The sequence below is a fragment of the Pristis pectinata genome, chromosome 4 (genome assembly GCF_009764475.1).
Source record: "Pristis pectinata isolate sPriPec2 chromosome 4, sPriPec2.1.pri, whole genome shotgun sequence".
In the NCBI taxonomy this organism is placed as follows: Eukaryota; Metazoa; Chordata; class Chondrichthyes; order Rhinopristiformes; family Pristidae; genus Pristis; species Pristis pectinata.
In genome coordinates, this window is record NC_067408.1 from 77,469,832 (window position 1) to 77,497,098 (window position 27,267).

The window sequence follows — 27,267 nt, forward strand, 5'->3', positions numbered from 1 at the left end:
TGTCTTCTGCAGCCTGCCTGTCGAACTACTCATCTTTGCGGTCAAACTAATATGTGGCTTTGTACATTGGAGGATTGACATCTGTGCTTCCTTTCTCCCTCTGCTCAGGTTGCAGGCCCTATTCCAGGTGATTTGGCATGTACAGATCCAGCCACCGAAATTACATGCAGCGGTGGTAAACCTGAGTTATTGTCTTAGTTAATCATGATTTTCTTCCTCTTCTACATCATCCTTCGGTCTTTACTGGGCCAGGTTAGAGTTTGTGGGTATTGGAAAAGGACAAAGGGTCTCAGTGAATGAAGAAAGGAGCTAAAGTTGGAGATGCAAGCTTCTGTTGTTGCAGCATCTGAATCTGAAGAGATTCTGGGTTGAAGAGCAGTGGGATGTGAGGAGGAGGGTTGGGTATCAAAATATCACTCATCCACTGTCATTCAAGGCCCTAACCATAGCTTCTCCTGTGTTGGCAATTATTCTCCCTTCCACGTGTGTAATATTATGCAGTGGCGTCTTTTCCTTGTCTGTTGGATGCTATTGTCTCCAGTTGTGTGCTACCTTTGACCTGTAAGGAGGGATATATCTCATTGAGGTCTGTCAGAATTCAAAGTATTCATTGGCAACACTGTGTCAGTCGATGAGTTGAAGTGAGGTGTGGTTGTGTGCTGAAATCATAAAAATTAGTAGTATCAAATATTTGCAACGGAACAGGTCGATCCAAATGATGCCTGTACCCTCTTTCAGGGCTTACAGATTTACTCCTCTTGTCCCGTACTCACTCTCCCCCTCCCAAATTTGGGGAAACTGTTTTAATCTTTTGAATATTTACGCCATTCTTTTGCCACTGCAGCCAATTGGACATAAATTCAAGTAAAAAACGGCAATACTTGTTTGCTTGCTAAATAAAGCAAATAATTGATGCAAGGGCTTAGCAAACTATAAATAAAGAAATGAAACTTCTTATTACATTAGAAAATGGTGGCTTTTAAACTTGTCCTCATTAATCACTGCAAACATGGAACTTCTATACCGGTATTTTTAGCAATAAATGGTAGGCTGTTCAATTAATGTCAGTAAACATTATTCTCTGAACAATTGTATTGTCAGCAGTTGTTTATGTGGTTTCAGTCAGTCATTAGCTCAGCCATGTGAATGGAAGGAGAATGCAGATGAATCATTAATGTGTATCTGTGCATAGCAAGGTCTTCAACTTTCATAGACCATTATGTGCAAGATGTCAACAGCATTTGACACTCGGTTTTGTGATCCGCTATTGAGATTGTCATTTCCAGCTATTTTTCCAGGTTTCCTGAAATAATCCTTCCTCTGCTTGTGTCTCAGCCATTCCCAATTGTATCCTGTTCTTCGCCTGATTGCAGAGACACGTTTCTGAGACTTCTGCCACGGCTGCAATGCACTGGAAAACACAGTCTCACCTTTTATGTCATTTTGAGTTGACTCCCCCTCCCAACACTGGGTCTCCCTTTGTGTCGGTTTTGAAGAATATGACCAAAATTGGGAACTTTCTATGAGCGGGACAATGAATGTCAAATTATGGCTTGGTTCCAATGTGCAGAGATCAAAATTAGATCCTATTGAGAATGATTTCCAAAATGCACCAAAATTAATTTAGTTTTGATCACTTTCTGTTCCTTGTTTCACCACTCTGCCCTTTGCTCTTATCTTTCATATTATTATTTATTTCTCTGTGTTGTTATTGGGGAAGATATTTGGATCAATATCCAATTGTTAACACTGCTGTTGCTTGATAATAATTAGCATCAACACTTGCACATGGGATCATGAGAGGCTCTGATGCCATATTGCTTTGCTGAATAGTAAATCCAGCTTCCATCCTGTTGATTACTATAAAAGATGGGAGGATGCGGAGGTGACAAAATACAGGCATGTCTCAATTTATGGTGGATTAAGCTGTGAATTGTTGCTGTAATGCCATTGACTCTCTGTGGTATGTGCCTTCGATAGAGGAATCTATTTTTCATTATAATGAATAGTGAACTACTATTCGTTCATGCATCAAACTTGAGAACAGGCTTTGATGTTTTATCCTTTCCATGCTTATACCTTGTACAGATGCTTCATTAAGTTGCCTTTAACTTGCCTTGTGAACTTAATGTTAACCCCTGGGTGGGAACGCATCGTGTCTATCTGAGAGTGGCAGCAAGCTAACTTGGCTGTATGGAACAAAAGGAATCAGATATTGGTTGACCTTCTTGAAGAGCTTCAAGACGATAAACAACGAGTGCTCTGTCCTCCCAAACTTAGAACTTTAAGTTTGGAAACATGTTGCATTTAATTTCACTGAGTTGTCCCAAACTCATCAGGATGCGTATAGAGAAAGTCAATTTCAAAAGGCCTGAAGCTTTTGGAGATGGTCTTCTGTGTTGACTGGAAACCATGCCTATGGTGAAGACTTTCAATGAAACTGTTTACATGGGAGAATATTTGTAAATGAGATTTCCCAGCAGCTCTTACCTGTAACACCAATTGGTGCTCTCCAATTGAGATTCCACTGGTGGTTAGGGTAATGCTATTACAGCGTCAGTGACCAAGATTCAATTCCAGCCACTGTCTGTAAGGAGTTTGTATGTTCTCCCCGTGTCTGCGTGGGTTTCCTCCGGGTGCTCCGGTTTCCTCCCACATTCCAAGGATGTACGGGTTAGGAAGTTGTGGGCCTGCTATGTTGGTGCCAGAAGCGTGGTGACTCTTGCGGGCTGCTCCCAGAACACTCTATGCAAAAGATGCATTTCACTGTGCGTTTCATAGAACATAGAACACTACAGCACAATACAGGCCCTTCGGCCCACAATGTTGTGCCAACCTTTAAACCTCGCCGAAGACTATCTAACCTCTTCCTCCCATGTATCCTTCTATTTTAAATTCCTCCATATGCCTATCTAGTAATCTCTTGAATTTGACCAATATACCTGCCTCCACCACCGCCCCAGGCAGTGCATTCCATGCCCCAACCACTCTCTGGGTAAAAAACCTTCCTCTGATATCTCCCTTGAACTTCCCACCCATTACTTTAAAGCCATGCCCTCTTGTATTGAGCACTGGTGCCCTGGGATAGAGGTGCTGACTGCCTGCCCTATCTATTCCTCTTAATATTTTGTATACCTCATGTCTCCCCTCATCCTCCTCCTCTCCAAAGAGTAAAGCCCCAGCTCCCTTAGTCTCCCCTCATAATCCATACTCTCCAATCCAGGCAGCATCCTGGTAAATCTCCTCTGCACCCTTTACAACACTTCCACATCTGTCCTATAATGAGGTGACCAGAACTGGACACTGTACTCCAAGTGTGGTCTCACCAGAGTTTTGTAGAGCTGCAACATTACCTCGTGTTTTGTTGAGCTGCATCATTACCTCGCGGTGTACATGTGATTAATAAAGATATCTCATCTTCAGTTACATTCCTCGTTTTCCTGGTCTCACAAACAAAAGGTTAACAAAATTACCAATGGCCTCATTTGATTCTGATACCCTTGGAAAGGGCCTTCACCACACAAGAGAATTGACACATTGTTCCATTTGAGGAAGTGTTTAAATTGTAGTTAGAACCCAATGATGTTGTCAACACCCTGTCTGAATTTTTAAAATATGAGGCTATCAGTTCAGCTGCTAGTCCAGGATTCATTTATCCACATTTTAGAAAAAAAATAATTTTGGAAACTGATGCAGTTATGTTTGCATAGTGGTTAGAAATTAAATGTGTACATTTTTTCACTGGTGAGAACTAGACGGATGGATCATGTTTGATTCAGGAAGGACTTTGTATCTCATGAAGCCCCAATCAAAGAGTTATCAAACCATACAGAAAAGAAACAGGTCCTTTGGCACACCATGTAAATGCTGACCATTCAATGCTAATCCCATTTACCAGCACTTGGTCCATATCTTTCTATCAGCTGGAGTTCAAGTGCTCATCCAGTCACTGCTTAAATGTTGTGAGAGTACCTGCCTCAACCATCTTCTCAGGCACTGCATTTCAGATTACAACCATCCTCTGGGTGAAAAAAAATCCTCTTCCGCTCTTTGCTAAATCTCTGACACTTCCCCTTAAACCTGTGTCTTTTTGTCTTGTTGCATGCACCTTCTTCACCACCCTTTTTAACTGTGCTGCCACCTTCAGGGATCTGTGGACTTGTAGACTAAAGTTCCTTTTTTCCTTCAATACTCCCTGGAACCCAACCATTCATTGTGTCTGTTCTACCCCAATTAAATATCTTTCGCCCCCCCCAAAATGCCAATACTTAATACTTTTCCTCACACTTATCAGGATTCAATTCCATCTGCCATTGCCCTGCCCAATTTACTGGTTGATCAATATCATGTTTAGCTGAAGGCTACCCTTCTTGCTATCCACAGCAGCACTAATTTTTGTGTTATCTGCAAACTGGCTCCTACATTAACATCTTAATTGTTAAAATATATAACAAACAGCAAGGATCCCAGCACCGATCCCTGTGGTTCACTGTGGGGCATGGGCCTCTCAACATAAAAGCAACCTTCTACCATCATTCTCTGCCTTATCCTGCCAGGACAATTTTGGATTTAATTTGCCAACTTGTCATGGATCCCATGGACACTAACCTTTTGGAACAGCCTTTTCTCTTTACTATCAGCTCTCTCCCTTTTACAAAAGTTGCTTCCTGGTTTTCTAAATCGCTTTAGAGGCATGAGAACTCTGTGATTTGTGTCCCCTTCTTCCTTTGTGTTATTAGTTGATGGAAGTCCAGCTGACTAAAAGCAAGACAGAAATTTGCACACTCTGCTTCTGTTGTTTTTACTTGCAGAGATTTTTAGAGATAAATGAGTAAAATGACCTCCAAGTTCAATTATTTTTTTTCCCTACTGGTGCAGAAATTTTACATGGTACAAAATAAAAGTAGATCCCAAATTATCAAAAGCTGGACCAAGTAAAAAGTGAATAAAAGCATGTAGAGAATCTGGGGAAGATCATTTGGGTAACAACAGCTATTAATAATATTACGCTCACAGCAACAGCATTGAAGCTTGTGATATTAATGTCTTAATTTCCCTAACGTATCCAAAAAAGATGTTTCTTTGTAATCATCCAGAAAAATTATTCCGGTGGAATGATGTGAGGAGGAGAGATTAAGCACGCACTGGTTAGTGCAATGCCTTTTCACACGTGTGAGCTTGGTTCCAACTTGGTTCAGTGTAATAAAATGAAATCATCTTCCCTCAACTTGCGAGTTTTTCCATGAAATGACGTTTTGTGCTGTCAAATTCAAATGGCACATAAATCATCTTAATGCAGAAAATGGAAATTACATTGTGGAGTGAAGATGTCAAGTTGGACAGGTGAAAGGTGTAGTCTTCATCACGCGATGCCCTGTTGGGTGATAGTGATATAAAATCAAAAAATCGATATATTCTGTGTTAAATGTCTTGTTTAAGAACAAGTTTGACGAATCTATTTGAAAAGAAATCTTTTTCGAGCAAATCCTTTCAATATTTGAAATGATATTTTGCTTCAGATGTCTTGCTGTGATTTGTGATCTACTGTAAAAGGATGACGTTGCTTTGGGGTGATCATACGTTAGAACAAATTCAGAACATAAGATCAAAGGAAGAACCAGGAGGAATGCCCCTTGAGCCTGCTCCACCATTCAACAAGACCTTCTCCTCACCTCTGCTTTCCTATTCCATCTCTACTTCCCTTGATTTTTCTGTTCCAGAAATCTGTCAGTACCACATATTCTTAATGAGTATCCACAGCCTGTGAGTTGAGAATTCTAAAGACTGACAATTCACTGGATAAAAACAGTTCTCTTCCCCTTAATCCAAAACATCCAACCTTTTATCCTGAGAGAATGACCCTTGACCCCAAACTGCAGCTGAGCAAGTCAGCCTTGACACCTGCCATTTAAAAGCATTTGCTGAAGCTCACCTCAATTAAAGAGAATATAGGCCCGATATGCCAAGTCTCTTCAAATGGAAAATCCTTCTTATCCAAGTGATCAGTACCACAATAAGCGACCCTTCCACTGTCTCTAGGTATAATCTTGAAGTGAAACTTAGCTGTACTTGGGTGATATCACCGAAGCCTTGTACAATTTGCGACGGCCTCTTTACTCTGTTGCCTTTTGTATTGTTTGCTGCATCTGTCTGCTAAGTTTTTCTGATTCATTGATGTGGACATCTAAATCTCTTGAGCAGTTTCTCTCCATTTCAAATAAAAATGTTTCCCTTCTGAGCAAAGTGAATCACATCACATTTGCCCATTTTTAACTCTATCTGGCACCTTCCTGCCAACTCAATTAACATATCCACATCCATTTTTAATCTTCATGCATACTCCTCAAAGTTTGCTTCATGAACTTTCTATCATTCGCAAACCTTGCTACTTCATTATGTCATTAATGTAAGACTTTTATATGGATTATAAACGGCTGATTGTCAAGCACAGATCCTGTGACACCCACCAGCTACAGTCCATTCAACTAAAATGGTCCTCGAATTTCTCCTTTTTAATGTCTTATCACCAATCCCATATCCATGATAATATCTAATATCCAAATCCATGAATCCATATATAACAGCCTTTTAATTGGCACCCCTTTAAATGCCTTCTGCAAATTTGTGATACATCCACTGGTTTCCCTTCATCTGATGTACAGGTCGTATCTAAATATAACTCCAGTCAGTTGATATTTCCTTCCATAAACCATTCTGATTCTGACGGGTAATAGGGTTCATTAAGTTCCCTGTCAACATTTTGTTTATGATGATCTCCACTGTTTTCCTACCATTGATACCAAGTTGTTCAGCCTCTTGTTCCCTGTTTTCTCTTTGCCTCCTTTCTTGAATAGCAGTGTTATGTTTGTTGCTTTCTAGATCTCTGGGACCTTTCTGGAATGTATGGAATTTTGGTGGTTCACAGTCACTACATTGTTTTCTGTGCAGACACGTCTTTGAACCTGAGGATATTGTGCAGTCGGTTAAAGGGATTTATCAATTTTTTTGTTCCTTCAATTTTTAAAATCTTTTCCTTGACTGATGTTAGTTATTTTGCATGTCACTTGCATAAGCCTTTTGGTTCTCTGTTGTGTCTGGAATACTTGTTGTGATCTGTACTGTGAAAATAGATAGAAACTTCTCATGTACCTCAGTCATTTCCTTAGTCCACATCACAATTTCTCCTATCTCTTGCTCTGCAAACCATTTTTACCTCAATGTATTCTGTGTTTTTTTTTGAAGTTCCAACAGTGTGTTTTCATGCTGTTATTTACTCATATTCAATACTTCTTTTTTGTCAAGTTTTAACTCACCAGTTGATTTTAAAAATCCTTGTAATCCTCTGGCTTGCTCCTTCACAGCATAATTAGTCCTCCTACTTTTCTTCTGTAGCATGGGTGGGACAATGTTCTCGTGGAACCTTCAGTGGCATTGTTTTATGAACAAGCTAAGAGTAGTTCAAACTACTGCAGGTTGTCTCCAGGTTACGGCAGGGATCTGTTCTTGTAAACTGTCTGTCTCCCAAACAGTTGGCAAGACAGAAATCTGCCCTTGAACCCAAATGGCAGAAAATGCCTGCAACCCCGCAGCAACTGGCAAATCCATCCCATTGATCTCTCAAATGCTTGTTTGTATATATGAGCTGTGCATGAATTGTGGTGTCCATAAACTGGGGAGGACCTGTACTTCAATTTTATAAACATATATATTGTGTCCTTGTGAAGGGATGTTGGCAATATCATTGCACAATCAGGTGCTTTTTTTTTGAAACCTCTGGTTGTTTCTTATCACAGTGGAAGATGTCACAGATATATTACGACAGTTATTCATTTATTATCTTTATTAGTTCTTTAGTTACTTGAACAATTTCTGCTTATAATCATTTGTATCAGGAGCCCTGGGTGAAATTTAGCACATTGTTAAATGCCACTTCCTTGAGGAGTAAGTACGAAGTCTCCAGTAGATGAAAGGAAATGCACTGAGTACAGACTCACAAGTGAATGTTTCAGACTTAAGTATTAGATAATATTTGATTTAAATTTTGTTGATTTCTTTTTTTTTATCATTTCAACCGAATGATTCAATTTCCACAATATGCTATGCTTTCTTGTAAATATCTTTTACTTTCTTCACCTAGGCTGGGAAACCTTTAATTGAAGATCTATTCACTGACCTACGTGATGGAAGGCGGCTTCTGGAACTTTTGGAGGGTCTTGTTGGCCATGATCTAGTAAGTTGGTAACTTGCGTGGCTCTGAATTCAATCAGTCTTGGCACTAACTACCATTTCTTGTCATAAGCCCAAGAAAAGTTTGTTTTTCTTGTGAATGTTGTGTATCTGATGCAAGTAAGTTTCTCATTGCACATGTGCATACATGTACTTGTGCATATGACAATAAGCTTGACTTTGACTGTAACTGCATATTGTTCCTTCCCGCTTTGTATAGGTTTTTCAACTGGTTAACAAATACTGTTTGTAATAGTACTATTCTGGCACTACTTAGTACAGTACCACCAGTTGAAGGAATTGTAATTTCACTGAATTGAGTGTGGTATTTTAAACTTGAGCTCAGGAATTTTGTTTTATCTGATAGCATTTGATGCTTTATTCAATAAACCATACTTATATTACAGGCTTTTGTACATCAGGTATGCAACAAATATTGCGTTATATTGATGCAGAACATCTTTGAGTGTTTAACTTTTGCACTGGGGCAGTATAATTTGTCAATGGAAACAGTCTTCAAAAAGCTCCCAAGTGATCCCATAAACATTTGAACATTTATTTTTAAAGTTTTAATACTTTGGAAAGAGAGGCTTAACTGTCCTTCGATGTGCAAGATACTGGCACATTGAAGTTATGCATTTATGTGTGATTTAAATCTCCAGGATTTCTGAAATTAATTATGTTGACAGATTGTGTGAATACAGTAAATGGAGGGCCAATTCCTGCATGACTGTGTTCCTTAAGGCATCACTAATAGACATGACTGTGTCAAACCATAGTTATCAGCTTTAGATGGACAGATAGTGAAGGAAGAAGTGAAAAGAGAAAATGGATAATAAATGTGTTAGGCATTTTAACGTGGAATTGGTAAACTGTTGGTGTTAAAATATTTAGTGCTTTTTGCGGACTTGTCCACTATTTCAAAAGTATGCTGTGACCCATTTAAATGTGAAGGTTAGGGAGCTCATGCAAATTTTATTTTAGTCAATGCATTCTGCAAATCCTAAGTCTTTTCGGAGTGATTTGTTCTCATTTCTTTGCAGGAAGTTTGCTTGCAAGTTATGTCAGCCAGGTTCACCCAGCATCAGAATAAGACCATTGTCAATTCAGTGATAAATGACTTCATAAACAATTTTCAATAGAAATTTCATTTTGTTTTAAAGATGGATTACCATGTCTGTGTAATAAATATCATGCTTCAGAATAGGAGAAGTCTACAATGTTTACAGTGCGTCATAGCTTTGTCAAAATGACTGCAATCATTGTGGCTTCTATTTCAGTTCATGGCAGCTAAGGTAAGAGTCAGCAGTGCAAGGTGGGACCACCTAAATTTTAGTCCTCTCTGCCTTACTTCCCTTTGCTTCTCTCACCATGATTTTCCTGCACACTTTCGCATGGCATTTGAACGAGTGCCCATGTTGAGTCCTGGCCAAATGTATTTGCTGATCTTGAACAGAAACCTCTGCCCCCAGGATAGTAGCTGCTGAACTGTTGTAATGACATTCATTAATCTTGCAGGAGAGAAACAGTATTTTCAGAAACAGTGCAGGTTTGCATATGGAACTCAGTGCTCTGTGAGTATCTTCACCAGAAAGACAGCAGCTATTCAAGCAAGTGGTTTACCACTACTTGCTGAGGGCAATAAATGCTGACCTTGCATTGATGAGCACATCCCATAAATGAATAAAGAAAAGCTACATGAGGAACAAGTTATTTACAGATAATATCATGGCCAATATAAAACTATTAAACATTTTGTTTATTTAGTCATGGAAAATAGCACAACTTTTTTTTTACTATTTGTTCATTATTCTGGGGTAAAGCCTCTGCAGAGATTCTTCAAATCATTTGGCATAACTTTGTTGGAGATCTTTGCAGGAGCCATACAAATTGCTGTGGTGATTACAAGCGTCTCGCTTTCACGTCAAATCATGAGTGACAAGAATTCATAAATTGTTGTGAGCTCTTGGAGGCGTCACACTTGCTTTGTCCTTAACTTGCAGCACTTGATGCTGAAGGCCGTTTAAATCACTCAGGTTATCCTCAAGTAACTTGTGCTTACAGGCTTATGTCGATCAATTCACTGAATCTTGTTACCAGAATGCCTTTTTATTTCCATGGCTGCAGCAGATTAAGGTGAGGAGTTGAAGGATAGCACTAAACCACAGCTTGATGATAGATACAAATCTATTTTTTAATGAAAATACATTATTCACCCTTGCGTAATTTATTGTTCTAGGCAAAAGAAAAGGGATCTACAAGGGTTCATGCTCTGAACAATGTCAACCGAGCATTACAGATTTTGCAGAAGAACAATGTAAGTGATTGTGTGAATATATGTGAGCAGACAGACTGTCTGATAATCGGGTTGGAAGGCACAGAGATTTAAAGCTGCAGGAAGTCACTGCACACAAGGATTCCAGTTGAAAGGTCAAGTTTAGTTAATATGAATTATTGTACCAGTTTCCAGCTTGTGTTTAAAGAAAAATGAAAATATATTTCCAGATTTTATGAGGATCAACTTGCAGTATTTTGTGGCACATTTTCCCCACCTCTAGTCACTGTACCGACTGTGGCTGAGGAATCTGGTCGGTGATCTGGTCCCAGTGCTGTTTTCCAGCTTGCCTTGGGGATGACCTTGTGCCAGTTTGAATTTCTCCTTGGTCATAGAGAGAGAGAGAGAGAGAGAGGGAGAGCATGGAAACAGATCCTTTGGTGGAGCAAATCGGTGATGACCATCAAGCACTCATTTACACTGACCCCTTTTTATTCTCTCCACATTTCCATCAACTCTCCCAGATATTGCAACTCAGCTGCACATGAGGCATCTTTGTAGCCAAGTGACTAATTAATCTGCATGTCGGTGTGATGTAGGAGAAAACTGTGGGGCACTCAGAGGAAAGCCATGTGGTCACAGGGAGAACTCTCACAGACAGCACCAGAGGTTGGGTCACTGGAGCTGTGAGGCAGCAGCTCTACAAGCTGCCCCACTGTGCCACACCTCTTGGAGAAAATGTGCTCCCAGCCCAACATGACATGACTAGGATTAGGATCTTGCCACATGGGAGGGCTGAAGCTATGGAGGTAATTTTGGTCTCCTTGACAGCTCTGTTTACGTTGACTACGAGGATTGTCTGTGTAAAGTGGATTGTAGAGTTTGCACTGGCCCTGGAGCTCAGCTCCACAGAACTCCACCTGATGCATGAATGTACAAGAGCTGAGGCTGGGTGACATTATGATGATGCTGACTCTGTTTTATGACTCAGCTGCCTGATTAACACTGTTGCTTCCCATCTGTGAACAATGAATAACTGCCAGTCAGCCATAGATTTACATAGTGGTCTCAGTCGCTGGATGTCCTTGAGTGCTTTCCTGCCAATTAAGTACTTCTGATGTGTGCTCGGTGTTGCGATGTAAGAAATGTGGCTGACTATTTTGCACAGCAAGTTTCCACAGACAGCATTGTGATGCTGGTTAGATAATCTGGTGTTGACTGAGAGATACCAATGGCAACAGGATCTTGCATGATTCACCGACACTTCATCCACATAATGACATGGTATTTGTGTCAGACATGGAGGAGGTGCAGCCTCTGTTTAACATCTCGCCTGAAAGACCGCAATGCCCACTGTTCAGTACATTCCTTGAGATTGTCGACCTGAATTTTTCAACTTAAGCCTTTTAAGTAGGGTTTGAATTGACAACCTTCTGATTTATTGGCAAGAGTGTAATCTCTGAATCCCATGTACCAGAGAGATTAAGTGGAGCTGTGCCCTCAAGAGCAGAGCTGAAGTAAAAAAATAAGCAGCTCCTGATTGGTATTGGTTGATTATTGTCACATGCACTGAGGTACAGATAAGGCTTTTGTTTGCATGCCATCCAGACAGATCATGCCATACACACTGAGGTAGTAAAAAGAAAAAACAGAATGCAGAATATGGTGTTGCAGAGAAAGTGCAGTGCAGGTTGACAAATCAAGTGCAAGAGCTACAACAAGGTAGATTGGGAGATCAAAGAGTTCATCTATTTGCACATGAGAGGTCTGTTCAAGAGTCTGATAACAGTGGGATAGAAGCTGTCCTCGAGTCTGGTGGTACATACTCTCAAACTTTTCTATCTTCTGCCCAATGAGAGAGGGATACAGGATCATGATCCGAAACGTGGACTATCTCTATGCCTTTCATAGATGCTGCTTGACCTGCTGCGTTCCCCCAACAGTTTGTTTGTTGCTCCAGATTCCAGCATCTGCAGTCTACCTCCAAGGGCACTGCTTGGGTGTGTGATAGCCTTTCAGTGAGTTCTACCTCTGGTATTCCCTGCCATCTCCACCTGCTTCTTGAACTGACTGTGTCCCTCCTCCCATTCCCAAAAGAGAAAACTTGTGAAGGATGCTGATTTCTGTGCTGGATCCTGGCTTTATCAGAATTATCATGAAGATTTTCATCACTGCTCGATCTGGCACTGTTGCCCCATTGGATAATAGGTCCAGAAAACAGGAGAATGGAGAGGGGTTAGAATGTTGCATTGCTAATCAGATCATTGGAAGCTCCGTGCCGTGCCCAGGAGGTGAGTGAGCATGTGATTGAAAATGAAGAGCTAGGGAAAGATGTAAATAAACCTCTGTTGTATAAGCAACATTCCAGCTACCACCTTCACTGTTAATTAATAGATCTCATCCCACGGCATCAAGCAAGTGTGCTAATTTCTCCTGCAAGAAGGATGGAAGTGATTGGTTAATTCCTCGGACAAGGCGTTCAACAGTCAGCATGTTTAAACTTCCTTGCTGTTGTGGAGATGATGAAGAAGCAAGTGTAGTCTGGGTGGAGATGCAAAGGGGAGGCAGCAGCTTTTGAATGTGTGTGTTTGAAAGCTGAAAACCAGTGCAGCAACGTTCCCTGCTGACATGTGAACAGTCATAGGAAGGAGGGAAGCAAATGCTTGCGCAGAGTGAAGATGGGGTTCTGTTGAACTGTGCTGAAGGAATGAGAGATGTGATACGTGTCCTCTCTTAGCGCCTCTGGTGACATTTCTTTCTGCATTGCAGTCTGATTCTAGCATAAATGCTGTTCAATAGGCTGCAGCAATGGGCACATCTCCGCCTCGCAGATGGCCATATCAACAACATGGAGGCGAGCCATGATAGCTCCCCCTCCAACTCCCCTAAATGTCTCCCATTAGCCCGCCTCCTCATCTAATTTTAAACTGGGAGACCAATATACAGACTACGCCTCACAGTTTTATGATGTACTATGTTGATGCTTTGATCTCAATGTATTATCTGCCAACTTTTTTCAAGGAATTTTCATCTGAGAAAGTAAGTCTGCTCTTTTTTTGTCTTACGACATCTCTCCCTTACTCAAAGCAATTACTGAGTCACAGAAACAAAGCAATAAAATGTTTCTCATTGCAATGTACAGCAATTGGCTCACTGCAACAATTGTACTCTTGCAAATGCCTGTTAACATATTTAAAGTAGACTTCATATTTTACAGCTGATTCAAAGCTTGGATTTTTTTTAAGGTCTGGTCAAATAGTGCTAGCAGAACTCTTGGCTAGCCCTTTTATAAGGATGTTGTCAAAAAATATTGTTAATAATATTTCAACTTTATTCAATATAGGTGGATTTGGTAAATATCGGAGGAAGTGATATAGTGGATGGAAATCATAAACTTACCCTGGGTTTGATCTGGAGCATTATCCTCCACTGGCAGGTAAGTACTGTTCATTGACTCGCTTAATTTTGTCTGTTTAGTGTGCATTTCATGTGAATAATTATTAGTATTGGTTTATTATTGTCACTTGTACTGAGGTACAGTGAAAAACTTGTCTTGCATACCGATCATACAGGTCAATTCATTACATAGTGCAGTTACATTGGGTTAGTACAGAGTGCATTGAAGTAGTACAGGTAAAAACAATAACAGTACAGAGTAAAGTGTCACAGCTACAGAAAAAGTGCAGTGCAATAAGGTGCAAGGTCACAACAAGGTAGAGCATAAGGTCATAGTCCATCTCATCGTATAAGGGAACCGTTCAATTGTCTTATCACAGTGGGGTAGAAGCTGTCCTTGAGCCTGGTGGTACATACTGTCAGGCCCTTGTATCTTCAGTGACAAATAACCAGAACAGAGAATTGTTTTAATTTAATTTTTAATTTTATTTACAGCGTGGTAACAGGCCCTTCTGGCCCAACGAGTCTGCGCCGCCCATTTTAAACCCAAATTAACCTACCCGTACGTCTTGCAATGTGGGAGGAAACCGGAGCACCCGGAGGAAACCCACGCAGACACGGGGAGAACATACAAACTCCTTACAGACAGCGATGGGAATCGAACCCCGATCGCTGGCGCTGTAATAGCGTCGCGCTAACCGCTATGCTACCGTGCATGTCATGTTGGAGTAACTGTCAATCTCCACAGCTGTAACCCAAAGTCATTACTTATTGCAGTTAAACAATATAATATTATTATACCAGACTGGATTATTTTTGTTGAAATAATCTACTCGATTAGTCAAGTTGTGAATCCATGATTTATCTCCTTTCCCACAAACACTAAAATGGATATGAACTGTTTTCTCGGCCTGCTCCTAGATCAGTACCCTGCTTCTGATCACCATCTCTTGTGCTGCAGTGACTGATGAATCAGAACTGCTCCTCAAACAAGACTTAGAAGAAGCACTGTGTGCAGCAAGGGCACCAAATGTTCTCTGGATGGGAGACTTGAATGCTTGTCACTAAAAGTGGCTTAGGAGCATTGCCGTTGTCTGAGCTGGTCTAAGGGATGTGCCTCTCTGGTTGAATGTGTGACAGGCAGTAAGGAAACCAAGATGAGGGAAGAAGCTTTGTGACCTCCACAATTCCCTCAGGCTGTCAAGATGGTATTGAATGAAGTGACTGCCACTTGTGGTCCTTGGAAAGACAAAATTCTGTCCTGCCAGTAGGAATTCCACAGTCAACAGATGGATTCAAAATCATAGAACATAGAACATTATAGCACAGTACAGGCCCTTTGGCCCAGGATGTTGTGCCGACCTTTTAACCTACTCGAAGATCAATCTAACCATTCCCTGCCACATCCTGTACCTCTCCATTTTTCTATCATCCATGTGCCAGTCTAAGAGTCTCTTAAATGTCCTTAATGTCTCTGCCTCTACCTACACCCCTGGCTGGCAGTGTGTTCCACACACCCACCACTCTCTATGTAAAAAAAAACCCCACTTATCTCTGATATTCTCCCCCTCCCCCCTCCCCTTGTACTTTCTTCCAATCACCTTAAAATTATGCGCCCTTGTGTTAGCTATTTCCACCCTGGGAAAAAGTCTGCGGTTGTCCACTCAATCTATGCCTCGTATCATCTTGTACACCTCTATCGGGTCACCTTTCATCCTCCTCCTCTCCAAAGAGAAAAGCCCTAGCTCACTCAACCTATCCTCTTAAGATGTGCTGTCCATCTTTTTGTGAAGAGTTAGCAACTAAGCTTCCAACTCGATGAGGATGCTTCATGAATATTCCCATCCACAATGGTTAAGGAGCTCAGTAAAGTGAGTGTAAAAGAGAAGGTGGAAGCATTTCAGCCAGCAATGTATGAAGCACATCAGCCTTGTCCTGAGATTGGTGCAATCATAGAAGCCGGTATTCAATGAAGTTCACTTCAGGCAATAATCCAAAATGGTTAATACATAGGATATAGCATATTGGATATAGGACTATTTGACCCCACAATGTCCTGGCTGCAGTTCTGAAGACCGACTCCAGAATCAGTCACACCTCAGGCCAATGTTCCAGTAAAGCTACCCTACAATCTGGAAAATTACTTCTGCATATTCTGTCTACTTAAAGCACCACTTTCAGAATGGCAAATGCAGTTAGCCGTAAAATACTGGCCTTGTCAGATAGTGACCTGATCCTGTGAATGAGTTTTTTTTTTAAAAAAGTAAAACATCCAGTGAGTGGAGGAGCCAGGCAAGGACTTTGCTCTGCCTTGCATTGCAGGAAAGCAGCAGACATGAAGAGGCAGCTCTCTGAGTGCCAAGTGGAATTTTGGAGTGGTGAGCAATTCATGATTGAAGGAAGTGTTCCAGTGTGCTGGGGTGTATCATTACTCCTGCTGGGATGGATTATGTTGCAATGCAAAAGACCCTTTTCTGTTTCATAGCCTGCCAATTTTTTTAAAAACAATAATGTGCTTCAGCAGCTAAAGAGGCCTTTGAAGTGACTTTTAGAAAGGTGAGTAATTATGCTTGAATGGAACTGTTTCTGCTGTTCTGGTTTGCAGCGAGGGATGGTTAGTTTACTACGTGGCAACTCAATTTTGTCAAGGATGGTGCCTTTGCAATAGATTTCCCATAGTTTCAAGCAACATTATAGAGTGCTCCTACTTTATTTTTATCCTGTTGTCATGGCTTAATGGCATTTTAAAAGTGGATATAATGTTCATCATATATTTGGGATACTTAGCAGCAGCTTTCATACCATCTAACACAATTTATCAATGTTGTTGAACTTTGGGCATCGACAGACCAACTTGGTACCTGGGGAATGTATGGGTGAACTCATCCAGCCTGTTGTGCTATGCAGGTGTTTTTTTTAGTTGGAATTGTAACTGGGAGCAGGTACAGGTGCATGCATGTGAATTGTTTGCTGATTATAATTTCCTGCTAATTAAAATTTCTGATGGTTCTTCAAGATGAATTAAAAATTCTTTATCAGGGAAGATAATAAAACAGTCACTCTCGTTAACCATCATGTTTGTCAGACTATGAATAGAATAAGCCCCTGAGTATTGTAAAACCTGTCCCTATCATTTTCAGGCATAAACAGGAGTGTCTTGATACATGTGAATCCCCCAATTACCCACCAGAAGACATCCCTGCCACAGATCTAACCCACAGTAGATGGGTGATTCACTGTGCTTAGTATCACAATCAAACCTTACTTCTGGTTCACTCCTTCAACAAAAACCTTTCACTGCCTTCTAAATATCATCATAGTGAAGAGACCCAGTTAGTCACTGGAGTCCTTCCATAACCATCACTCCATCTCATTTCAAATTATCCCAAGTGAAAGTTACCTCATGAACTCCAGCGTTGTCAGCAGCAGAAAGCAATGGCTTGCATTTATGGCGAAGGTATATCCATATTTCGGCACATGAAGTGAATGCCAACTCACAGAGCAATAGAAATTCCCCACTGATTTTTCCTGTAACCTATTCTCCCCGTGCACCAATTAATTCCACCCTTTGCCCCAAATTCTAATACTCACCTGTGCACTTGGGCCAATTAGCTTTCCAACCTGTATGACTTTGGGATGTGGGAGTAAACTGGAGGAAGGTCACGAGCAAAATGTGATGTGTACATAATCAGAATTGTTTTCCCAGGGTGGAAATGTCAAATATGAGAGGGCATAGCTTCAAGATGAAAAGGGGAATGATTGAAGGAGATTTACGAGACAAGTCTTTTTTACACACAGAGTGGTTGGTGCCTGGAACATGCTGTCAGGGGAAGTGGTGGAAGCAGATATGTCAACATTTCAGAGACATTTAGACAGGCACATGAACAGGCAGGGAAGGGGGGATATCGACCAAATACAGGTAGATGGGATTAGTTTAAATTGGCATCATGGTTGGTGCCGACATTGTGGGCCAAAGAACCTGCTTCTGTGCTGTACTGTTGTGTGGAGCACAAGTGGAACTCGAGCAGAACGCAAGCAGAAAAGAGCAGGAGTAGGTCACTTGACCCCTCTCACCTGTCCCGACATTCAGTACTATCACTGCTGATCGATGCTGGCCTCAATTGCTCTTCTGTGCCAGTTCCCCATAACTCTCAATTCATTGATCTTGCAAATATTTTTTCCATCTCCACCTGTAATATACCTGATGATATGGCTTTCACCACCCTCTGGGCCAGAGAATTCCGGAGATTCGCTACCCTGTGAGAGAAGAAGTTTCTATGCACCTCATTTTAATTGACTGCATTATTAGTTTGCAACTATGTCCCCTGGTTTGTGACTCTCCCACTGATGGCAACATATCAGGATCTACCCCATCAAGCTCCTTTGGATTTTGTATGTTTGAATGAGACTACCTGTCATTCTTCTGGACTTCAAGGAAGACCAACCCATACTGCCGAGTTTCTCTTGATGGGACAAACTCTCTGATCCCAGGAATTTGCCTAGTGAATCTCCTTTGGACTGCTTTCATTGCTATGATTAGGTAACGGGACCAAAACTTTATGCGGTATTTCAGGTGCAGCCTCACCAACACACTGTGCAACTGCAGCAATATCTCCCAATGCTTAAATTCCAACCCCTTTGCAATAAAGACTGAAATGCCAATTGGCTTCTTAATCACTGTCTGCTATACTAACCTGCCTGCAAACTTCTTGTGATTTATGCATTAGAGCACTTTGATCCCTCTGAACTTCACTCATTTGCAGTCTCTCTCCAATTAGATTACCTGCCTTTAGATTCCTTTACCACAGTACATGATCTCAAACTTCCCCACATTAAACTCCATTTGCCAGGTTTTTGTCCAGTCGCTAAATCTACCTGTATCCACAATATCCTCATCACAGCGTGGCCTTCTACCAATTTTCATAGCATTGGCAAACTTGGACACCGACATTTTATTCCCTCCTGCAGGTCTTTGATGTAAATAGTAAACAATTTGAGGGGCAAGAACCGATCCCTGGGGTACTCCACTAGTTACATCCCTCTAGTCTGAAAAGGACCTCTTTATTCTAACTCTGTTTTCTATGGCCAGTTTTAACTCCATGCTAACTTGGCTCCTTCAGTACCTTGGGCTTTTAACATGTGTACCAATCTCTGATTTGGCACTTTGTCAAATGCCTTTTGGAAATGTATACACACTACATCAGCAGGTTCCCCTCCATCAACTCTCCCTGTCACATCTTGAAAGAATTTCAGCAAATTTGTCAAACATAGTTTACCTTTCATAAAGCCATGTTGACTGGGTTTGATTATATTCAGCTTTCCAAAATGATTAGTTATTTTCTCTTTGATTATTGATGGTAGTTTCTTGCCAACAATACATATTAAGCTAACTCGCCCGTAGTTCCCTGCTTTTCTTGAATCAGGGAGTCGTACTGACTATTTTCCAATTTTCTGGTATTTTAGAATGTAAGAAATCGGAGCAGGAGTAGGCCATCTGGCCCGTCAAGCCTGCTCCGCAATTCAATAAGCTCATGGCTGATCTACCGCGGACTCAGGTCCGCCTACCTGCCTTTTCCCCATATCCCTTAATTACCCTACTATGCAAAAATCTATCTAATTGTGTATTAAATATATTTAATGAGGTAGCCTCCACTGCTTCCTTGGGCAGAGAATTCCACAGATTCACTACTCTCTGGGAAAAGCGGTTTCTCCTCATCTCCGTCCTAAATCTACTCCCCCAAATCTTGAGGCTATGTCCCCTAGTTCTAGTCTCGCCTACCAGTGGAAACAACTTTCCTGCCTCTATCTTGTCTATCCCTTTCATAATTTCATATGTTTCCACAAGATCCCCTCTCATTCTTCTGAATTCCAGCGAGTATAGCCCCAGGGGACTCGATCTCTCCTCAAAGGCTAACCCCCTCATCTCCGGAATCAACCTGGTGAACCTCCTCTGCACCGCCTCCAAAGCCACTACATCTTTCCTCAAGTAAGGAGACCAGAACTGCACGCTGTACTCCAGGTGCAGCCTCACCAGTACCCTGTACAGTTGTAGCATAACATCCCTGAAATTCATTCCCTCTAGCAATGAAGACCAAGATTCCATTTGCCTTCTTGATGACCTGTTGCACCTGCAAACCAACCTTTTGCAATTCATACACAAGCACTCCCAAGTCCCTCTGCACAACAGCATGCTGCAATCTTTCACCATTTAAATAATAATCTGATCTTCTATTTTCCCTTCCAAAGTGGATGACTTTGCATTTATCAACATTGTACTCCACCTGCCAGACCCTTGCCCACTCAATTAACCTATCTATATCTCTCTGTAGGCTCTCCACATCCTCTGCACAATTTGCTTTTCCACTCAATTTATTGTCATCAGCAAACTTAGATACACTACACTCAGTCCCCTCTTCCAAATGGTTAATGTATATCATGAACAGTTGCGGGCCCAGCACCGACCCCTGCAGCACTCCGCTCACCACTGATTGCCAACCAGAAAAATACCCATTTATCTCAACTCCCTGCCTCCTATTGGTTAACCAATCCTCTATCCATGCCAATACATTATCTCCAACTCCATGTATCCTTATCTCATGGATGTCTTTTACGTGGCATCGTATCGAATGCCTTCTAGAAATCCAAGCATACAACATCTACCTGTTCCCCTCTATCCATTGCGCTCATTATATCCTCAAAGAACTCCAGTCAGTTTGTCAAACAGGACCCACCCTTCTTGAATCCATGCTGTGTCTGCCTGATAGAACCACTCCTATCCAGATGTCTTGCCTTTTCTTCCTTAATGATAGCTTTAAGCATTTTCCCGACTACAGACGTTAAACAAACTGGCTGATAGTTACCTGTCTTTTGCTTACATCCTTTTTTAAACTGTGACGTGACAATCACTGTCTTCCAACACTGGAACTTGCCCTGAGTCCAGAGAATTTTAGTAAATTTTCATACATGCCTGTACTATAACTTGCACCATTTCTTTCCGTACCCTGGGGTGCATTCCATCAGGACCAGGGGACTTGTCTACCTTTGGGCCCACTAGTTTGCTCAGCACTACCTCTATAGTGATAGTGATTGCAATGATACCCTCACCTCCCATCGCATCCATAGTTCAGGTACCCTCCCTGAATTTAGCAAATTCTGAAAATTTTCAACCAATGGGTCCACTATCTCTGCAGCCACTTCCCAGGGTTCAAGCCATTGGGTCCCAATGATTTGTCTGTCTTTGTTCCCGTAAGTTTATGGAATACTTTTGCCTTGTGATTGGGATTTCTACTAATTCCTCTCTGTTCACTGAAATTGGCCCATCTGTGATCTTAGGGATATTTTCAGTGCCCTCCATGGTGAAGACTGATGCAAAAAATTGATTTAACATGGCGGCCATTTCTTTCTTTCCCCCTGTTATTAATTCACGAGTGTCATTCTCCAGAGATCCCACACCTACCTCGGTCACTACCTTCCTATTTGCATTCTATTTGTTTTGCAATTACGCACAGGTTTTTTATTCTCAAAATTATTCTGACCTTTCTCATGAGATTTTGGTCTAAAATCTTCACAGTCCTCTGGCCTATTACCAGCCCTCGTCTCTATGCATGCCCTACTTTTCAATTTAACATGATCCTTGACCTTTGTTAACTGCAGTTTGTACCTCTTTCTCGTGGAATCCCTCTTTCCAAAAGACAGGTACATGGATAGGAAAGGCTTCGAGGGATATGGGCCAAACACAGACAAATGTGATTAGCTCAGTTCGGCAACTTGGTTGGCATGGATGAGTTAGGCCAAAGATCTTGTTTCTGTGTTGTATAATTCTATGACACTAATTGGGATAAATTCCTCCTGAATGTGATGTTAAGATATCTGCTGCTGTTCATCTTCTGACTTCGCTCAGTCTCTTTCCCACATCTCCACCTTCATACCATTTTTATTGCTTTCATTTAAATTTAAGACAGAAGTTATGGTCCTGTGGTGTTCACCCTCAAGCTGCATCTGGAATTCTATCATATTGTGGTGGCTACCTCCTTTGGGATCTTTAACCACAAGATCCCTTGTCAATCATTACTGATAATCAGATTTAAAAGTAGCCCCTAAATCATGACTCAACACGGCTCTGAAACCTTCCTTGATTAATAAAGCTACACTTCCTTCCTTCCCTTTCGGCCTGTTCTTTTGGAACATGGTACAAACTAGAATGATGTGCACCTGGACCTGGTCACCCTGCAACCATGCCCTGTAATAGCTATTAGATCATACTCACATGTTGCTATCTGCGCTGTCAACTCATCTATTGAAACATGCAACATAGAGCAGTACAGCTCTGGACAGCCATTCGGTTGTGCTGATTTCTACTGGAATCCATTTCTACTGGGAGAATATGTAAACTCCACACAAACAGCACCAGAGAGCAGAATTAAACCTGGGTCACTGGAACTATGCTGCCCAGCTTAAGCATATCTATTGCATGATTGAGACCAGCACGTTCCTTGGAGGTTGACCGACACCCTCAGTGCAGTGTAAAAGAGACAAAAGGTCCAAAGATTGCATCACAGACTGCCTCTGCCTCTGCTGCAATGCTGTGTGAGAGTTCAACAAGTAACTGGCTGCTTGGCTCATGTGGTTTTGCAACCTAGGCTAGCTGATGAGAGGAGACATTTCCCAAAAGTACATTGCCCTTGTTGTGGGTATCATATTTAACTGTTCAGCTGACTATCACACTGATCACTTAAATCTTTTGATTGCGCACCCATATGTCACAGTGCAAACAATAATGGGGGGGGGGGGGAGGTTCTGTTGAAATTTTGGTAACTTGGGGTAAGATGTTTAGTTTGCTTGGAATTTCACAGCTAATTCAGCTTCATTACTACTACAGACATCCAGTGAGGCGTCAGAGCAATTGGTCTCTATCATCTTGTTTTTGAAAAGATACAAGTAACCCTGTTGGGCTCATCCCTGCAGAATCATTGATTTATGCGCAAACTAAGGTTTTGTCTCTTTTACACTGCGCTAAGAATGTTGGTCAGCATACAGATGAGATGCTGAAGAGCATCCACATTTTTAAATAATGCCTTCTGTAAAATACAGAATCAGACTTGCACAGGAAGTGCAAATACTCAAATAATATTGATAGGAATTTGCAAAGGGATAGTTGGGTGAAACTGTGGCAGGTAAAAGTAATTGTGGAAAAGGACCAATTCACTCACTTTGCTTGCAAGAACAACACATTTGAGTTTTATCTAAACAGTTGGAGACTGCAAACTCCAGAGAAACAAAAGATTCTGAGTGTTCATGCATGCAAATTGCACAAATGTAACCTTAGAAATTCAAGGGAATGTGAAACTAATCAGTTAAACCTGTCCTGATAAAACATGATGTAGCAGTGTATAAAAGGACCAGAAAAGCAAATGGAATGTTTGTTTGCCATCATCTGTTGGTGGTTGGAATGTGGAAGAGTGAGGAAATGATGCTTCATTTGCACAGATCCTTTGTTAGATGCCTTGGGAAGGCTTGTGTTAAATCTGGGACTTCATGTCACAGGAAATGTAATATTGGCCTGTGAGCAAGACAAAGCAGAGTGGCACTGGGTTCAAATGGTTAAATTATAAGGAGAAGTTCAACAAACTTGGTTTGTATTGTCTTGAAGTTGGAATGTTGAATAGTGTTTGAATTTAGGTATTGAAATTGATAAAGGCATGTGGCAGGGCATGCACCAAAAATCAATTTCCTCCGCTGGAAAGGGGGAACGACAATAAAACTGCTGCCAGATCATCTGGGAGTGAAATCAGACAAGCACTTCCTCTCAGAAATGGTGGTGGGAATTTGAAGCACTTTCCCCCAAAAGGTTTGAGGAAATTGGGTCACTTGACACTTTCAAGACTGGTTTGGGCTTTGGAGAAAAGGAGAATAAATGGAGCTGAATTTCATGTCACCCCTCATCTGATGGAATAGGAGACAAGCCTGAAGGGTCATTCCTGTGTTCCCATTGAATGCTGTGAGTACCAATGGAGTTTGTGCCAGCACACTGTCGGTCTCTGTTGGAGAGGAGATAACAATATTGTTTTTGCATTTAAAACAATATTCCTTTTAAACAAACGTGAATTAATTTATTGGCACTTTTATTTTGCTCCTGTCATCGTGTCCTCACCAGGAAGGGTGATGATTTTCAAATATAGAAAATGAATGACAAAATCATGCAGCAAATAAAGATCTTAATTATTGATTTCTATTGTATTTAGAAATATAATCATGTTGAATTGGCATTTAACTTTTCCATTATTTCAAAAGAGAGATCAAATCATTAGCTCCCATGTAATTGAGGAAAATAGCTGTACTGCTTTCATTTTTCAAGTTGAAGTGATGATTTATATTTGTCTCCACCACAGCTTGTCCTGAAAGATATTGAGCTTTGCAGCATTTGAATCAGAAAATATCTAATAGATAATTCAGTGGGCTGGGTGAAATGGAAATGGTGACTTGATGTCCTAAATCATTTCCCACATCTTTTGTCAGTTGATGGGCAGCAAGACAATAGACAGTTGGCTTTGTTTTCATTTTCATTTTAAGTGTCGTAATCTTTCTTTCCCCTGGGACTCCATACCAAAAGCAATCCTGATGATGGTATTAAAGTGACTTTGTTGGTTGTGTTTCCATTTTACAGAATATTAAGAGCCAAATAGGTTAACCAGCTGGGGCAACAGTGGAGCACTGGCTGCATGATTACTGCAACAAAGAACTGTTTTTCTGTTAGGATGTGGTCCTTGCTTGCAAGGCAGTATTAAAGCCCTTTGATAGAATTAATTTTGAGTGGTTCACTTGGCCATTTTAGAGGGCAGTTAAGAGTCAATCTCAGCTGAATCTCAATAGTGCTAGAACTATAGTCCTCACAGAAAAATGACCTGGGATTGGGTTTAAATTAATTTGGTGGGGAATAGGCACCGCCAAAAGACCTTGGGGAGAATAACCAAGGTACACAAAGGACTGAGAAAGGCAAATAACATCAACATCAATGAAAGTTTAAGAATACGGTGAATCAGACATGAGGGCAAATATACAGGGCATTCTGAGAGAGAGAAGGACTGTAAGTGCATAAATGCACAGAGCTTGGTTTAAAAAGATGGTAGAGCTGGAGGAATGAATTGTCTCTGATGTAGTGACAATAACGGAGATCTGATTCAAGGGGAAGGAAGATTGGGAACTTAACATTTCAAACTAAAATGAAATGATCACACAGATGAATGCAAGATTTTGATAAAATGAGACTTCACTTAATAAGTTGTTTGCATTTGGAAAGGTAAGGACTGTTTAGAGATGGTCAGCATGACTTTGTGTATGAGAAATTATCTCATAAATTTGATTGAGTTAGTTTTGTAGAGGTGAGCAAGAGGATTGAAGAGGGCAGGGTGGTACATGTTGTCGACATGGAATATAACAAAGCAATGTATCACACAAGGTCTGCAGCCAGGACAAAAGGGAGCACAAAACTCTAATAAGCACAAAATAGGAAAGGAACAGTCTATCTCTCTCTTGCCCTGCCCAACTCTCTCTTGCCCTGCCCAACTCTCTCTTGCCCTGCCCAACTCTCTCTCTCTCTCTCTCTCTCTCTCTCTCTCTCTCCCCCCCCCTGCCTCTCTCTCTCCCCCGCCTCTCTCTCTTTCTCCCCCTGCCTCTCTCTCTTTCTCCCCCTGCCTCTCTCTCTCTCCCCCTGCCTCTCTCTCCCCTGCCTCTCTCTCCCCTGCCTCTCTCTCCCCTGCCTCTCTCTCTCCCCTGCCTCGCTCTCCCCCTGCCTCTCTCGCTCTCCCCCTGCCTCTCTCGCTCTCCCCCTGCCTCTCTCGCTCTCCCCCTGCCTCTCTCGCTCTCCCCCTGCCCCTCCCGCTCTCCCCCTGCCCCTCCCGCTCTCCCCCTGCCCCTCCCGCTCTCCCCCTGCCCCTCTCTCTCCCCCCTGCCCCTCTCTCTCCCCCCTGCCTCTCTCGCCCTCCCCCTGCCTCTCTCGCCCTCCCCCTGCCTCTCTCGCCCTCCCCCTGCCTCTCTCGCCCTCCCCCTGCCTCTCTCGCCCTCCCCCTGCCTCTCTCGCCCTCCCCCTGCCTCTCTCGCCCTCCCCCTGCCTCTCTCGCCCTCCCCCTGCCTCTCTCGCCCTCCCCCTGCCTCTCTCGCCCTCCCCCTGCCTCTCTCGCCCTCCCCCTGCCTCTCTCGCCCTCCCCCTGCCTCTCTCGCCCTCCCCCTGCCTCTCTCGCCCTCCCCCTGCCTCTCTCGCCCTCCCCCTGCCTCTCTCGCCCTCCCCCTGCCTCTCCCGCCCTCCCCCTGCCTCTCCCGCCCTCCCCCTGCCTCTCCCGCCCTCCCCCTGCCTCTCCCGCCCTCCCCCTGCCTCTCCCGCCCTCCCCCTGCCTCTCCCGCCCTCCCCCTGCCTCTCCCGCCCTCCCCCTGCCTCTCCCGCCCTCCCCCTGCCTCTCCCGCCCTCCCCCTGCCTCTCCCGCCCTCCCCCTGCCTCTCCCGCCCTCCCCCTGCCTCTCCCGCCCTCCCCCTGCCTCTCCCGCCCTCCCCCTGCCTCTCCCGCCCTCCCCCTGCCTCTCCCGCCCTCCCCCTGCCTCTCCCGCCCTCCCCCTGCCTCTCCCGCCCTCCCCCTGCCTCTCCCGCCCTCCCCCTGCCTCTCCCGCCCTCCCCCTGCCTCTCCCGCCCTCCCCCTGCCTCTCCCGCCCTCCCCCTGCCTCTCCCGCCCTCCCCCTGCCTCTCCCGCCCTCCCCCTGCCTCTCCCGCCCTCCCCCTGCCTCTCCCGCCCTCCCCCTGCCTCTCTCGCCCTCCCCCTGCCTCTCCCGCCCTCCCCCTGCCTCTCCCGCCCTCCCCCTGCCTCTCCCGCCCTCCCCCTGCCTCTCCCGCCCTCCCCCTGCCTCTCCCGCCCTCCCCCTGCCTCTCCCGCCCTCCCCCTGCCTCTCCCGCCCTCCCCCTGCCTCTCCCGCCCTCCCCCTGCCTCTCCCGCCCTCCCCCTGCCTCTCCCGCCCTCCCCCTGCCTCTCCCGCCCTCCCCCTGCCTCTCCCGCCCTCCCCCTGCCTCTCCCGCCCTCCCCCTGCCTCTCCCGCCCTCCCCCTGCCTCTCCCGCCCTCCCCCTGCCTCTCCCGCCCTCCCCCTGCCTCTCCCGCCCTCCCCCTGCCTCTCCCGCCCTCCCCCTGCCTCTCCCGCCCTCCCCCTGCCTCTCCCGCCCTCCCCCTGCCTCTCCCGCCCTCCCCCTGCCTCTCCCGCCCTCCCCCTGCCTCTCCCGCCCTCCCCCTGCCTCTCCCGCCCTCCCCCTGCCTCTCCCGCCCTCCCCCTGCCTCTCCCGCCCTCCCCCTGCCTCTCCCGCCCTCCCCCTGCCTCTCCCGCCCTCCCCCTGCCTC

The 27,267-nt window shown here is 43.4% G+C and overlaps 1 protein-coding gene across 3 annotated transcripts in view; it reads left to right on the top strand.

Moving 5' to 3' along the window:
• The window catches only part of dmd (dystrophin), a 1,415,828-nt gene that overhangs the window by 392,704 nt on the left and 995,857 nt on the right, over positions 1–27,267 (top strand). For all 3 annotated transcript variants that reach the window (XM_052015085.1, XM_052015086.1, XM_052015087.1), the window contains exons 3-5: positions 8,138–8,230; positions 10,466–10,543; positions 13,845–13,937. In XM_052015085.1, the coding sequence (XP_051871045.1) occupies positions 8,138–8,230; positions 10,466–10,543; positions 13,845–13,937 (264 nt within the window). The remainder of the gene's footprint in view (positions 1–8,137; positions 8,231–10,465; positions 10,544–13,844; positions 13,938–27,267) is intronic.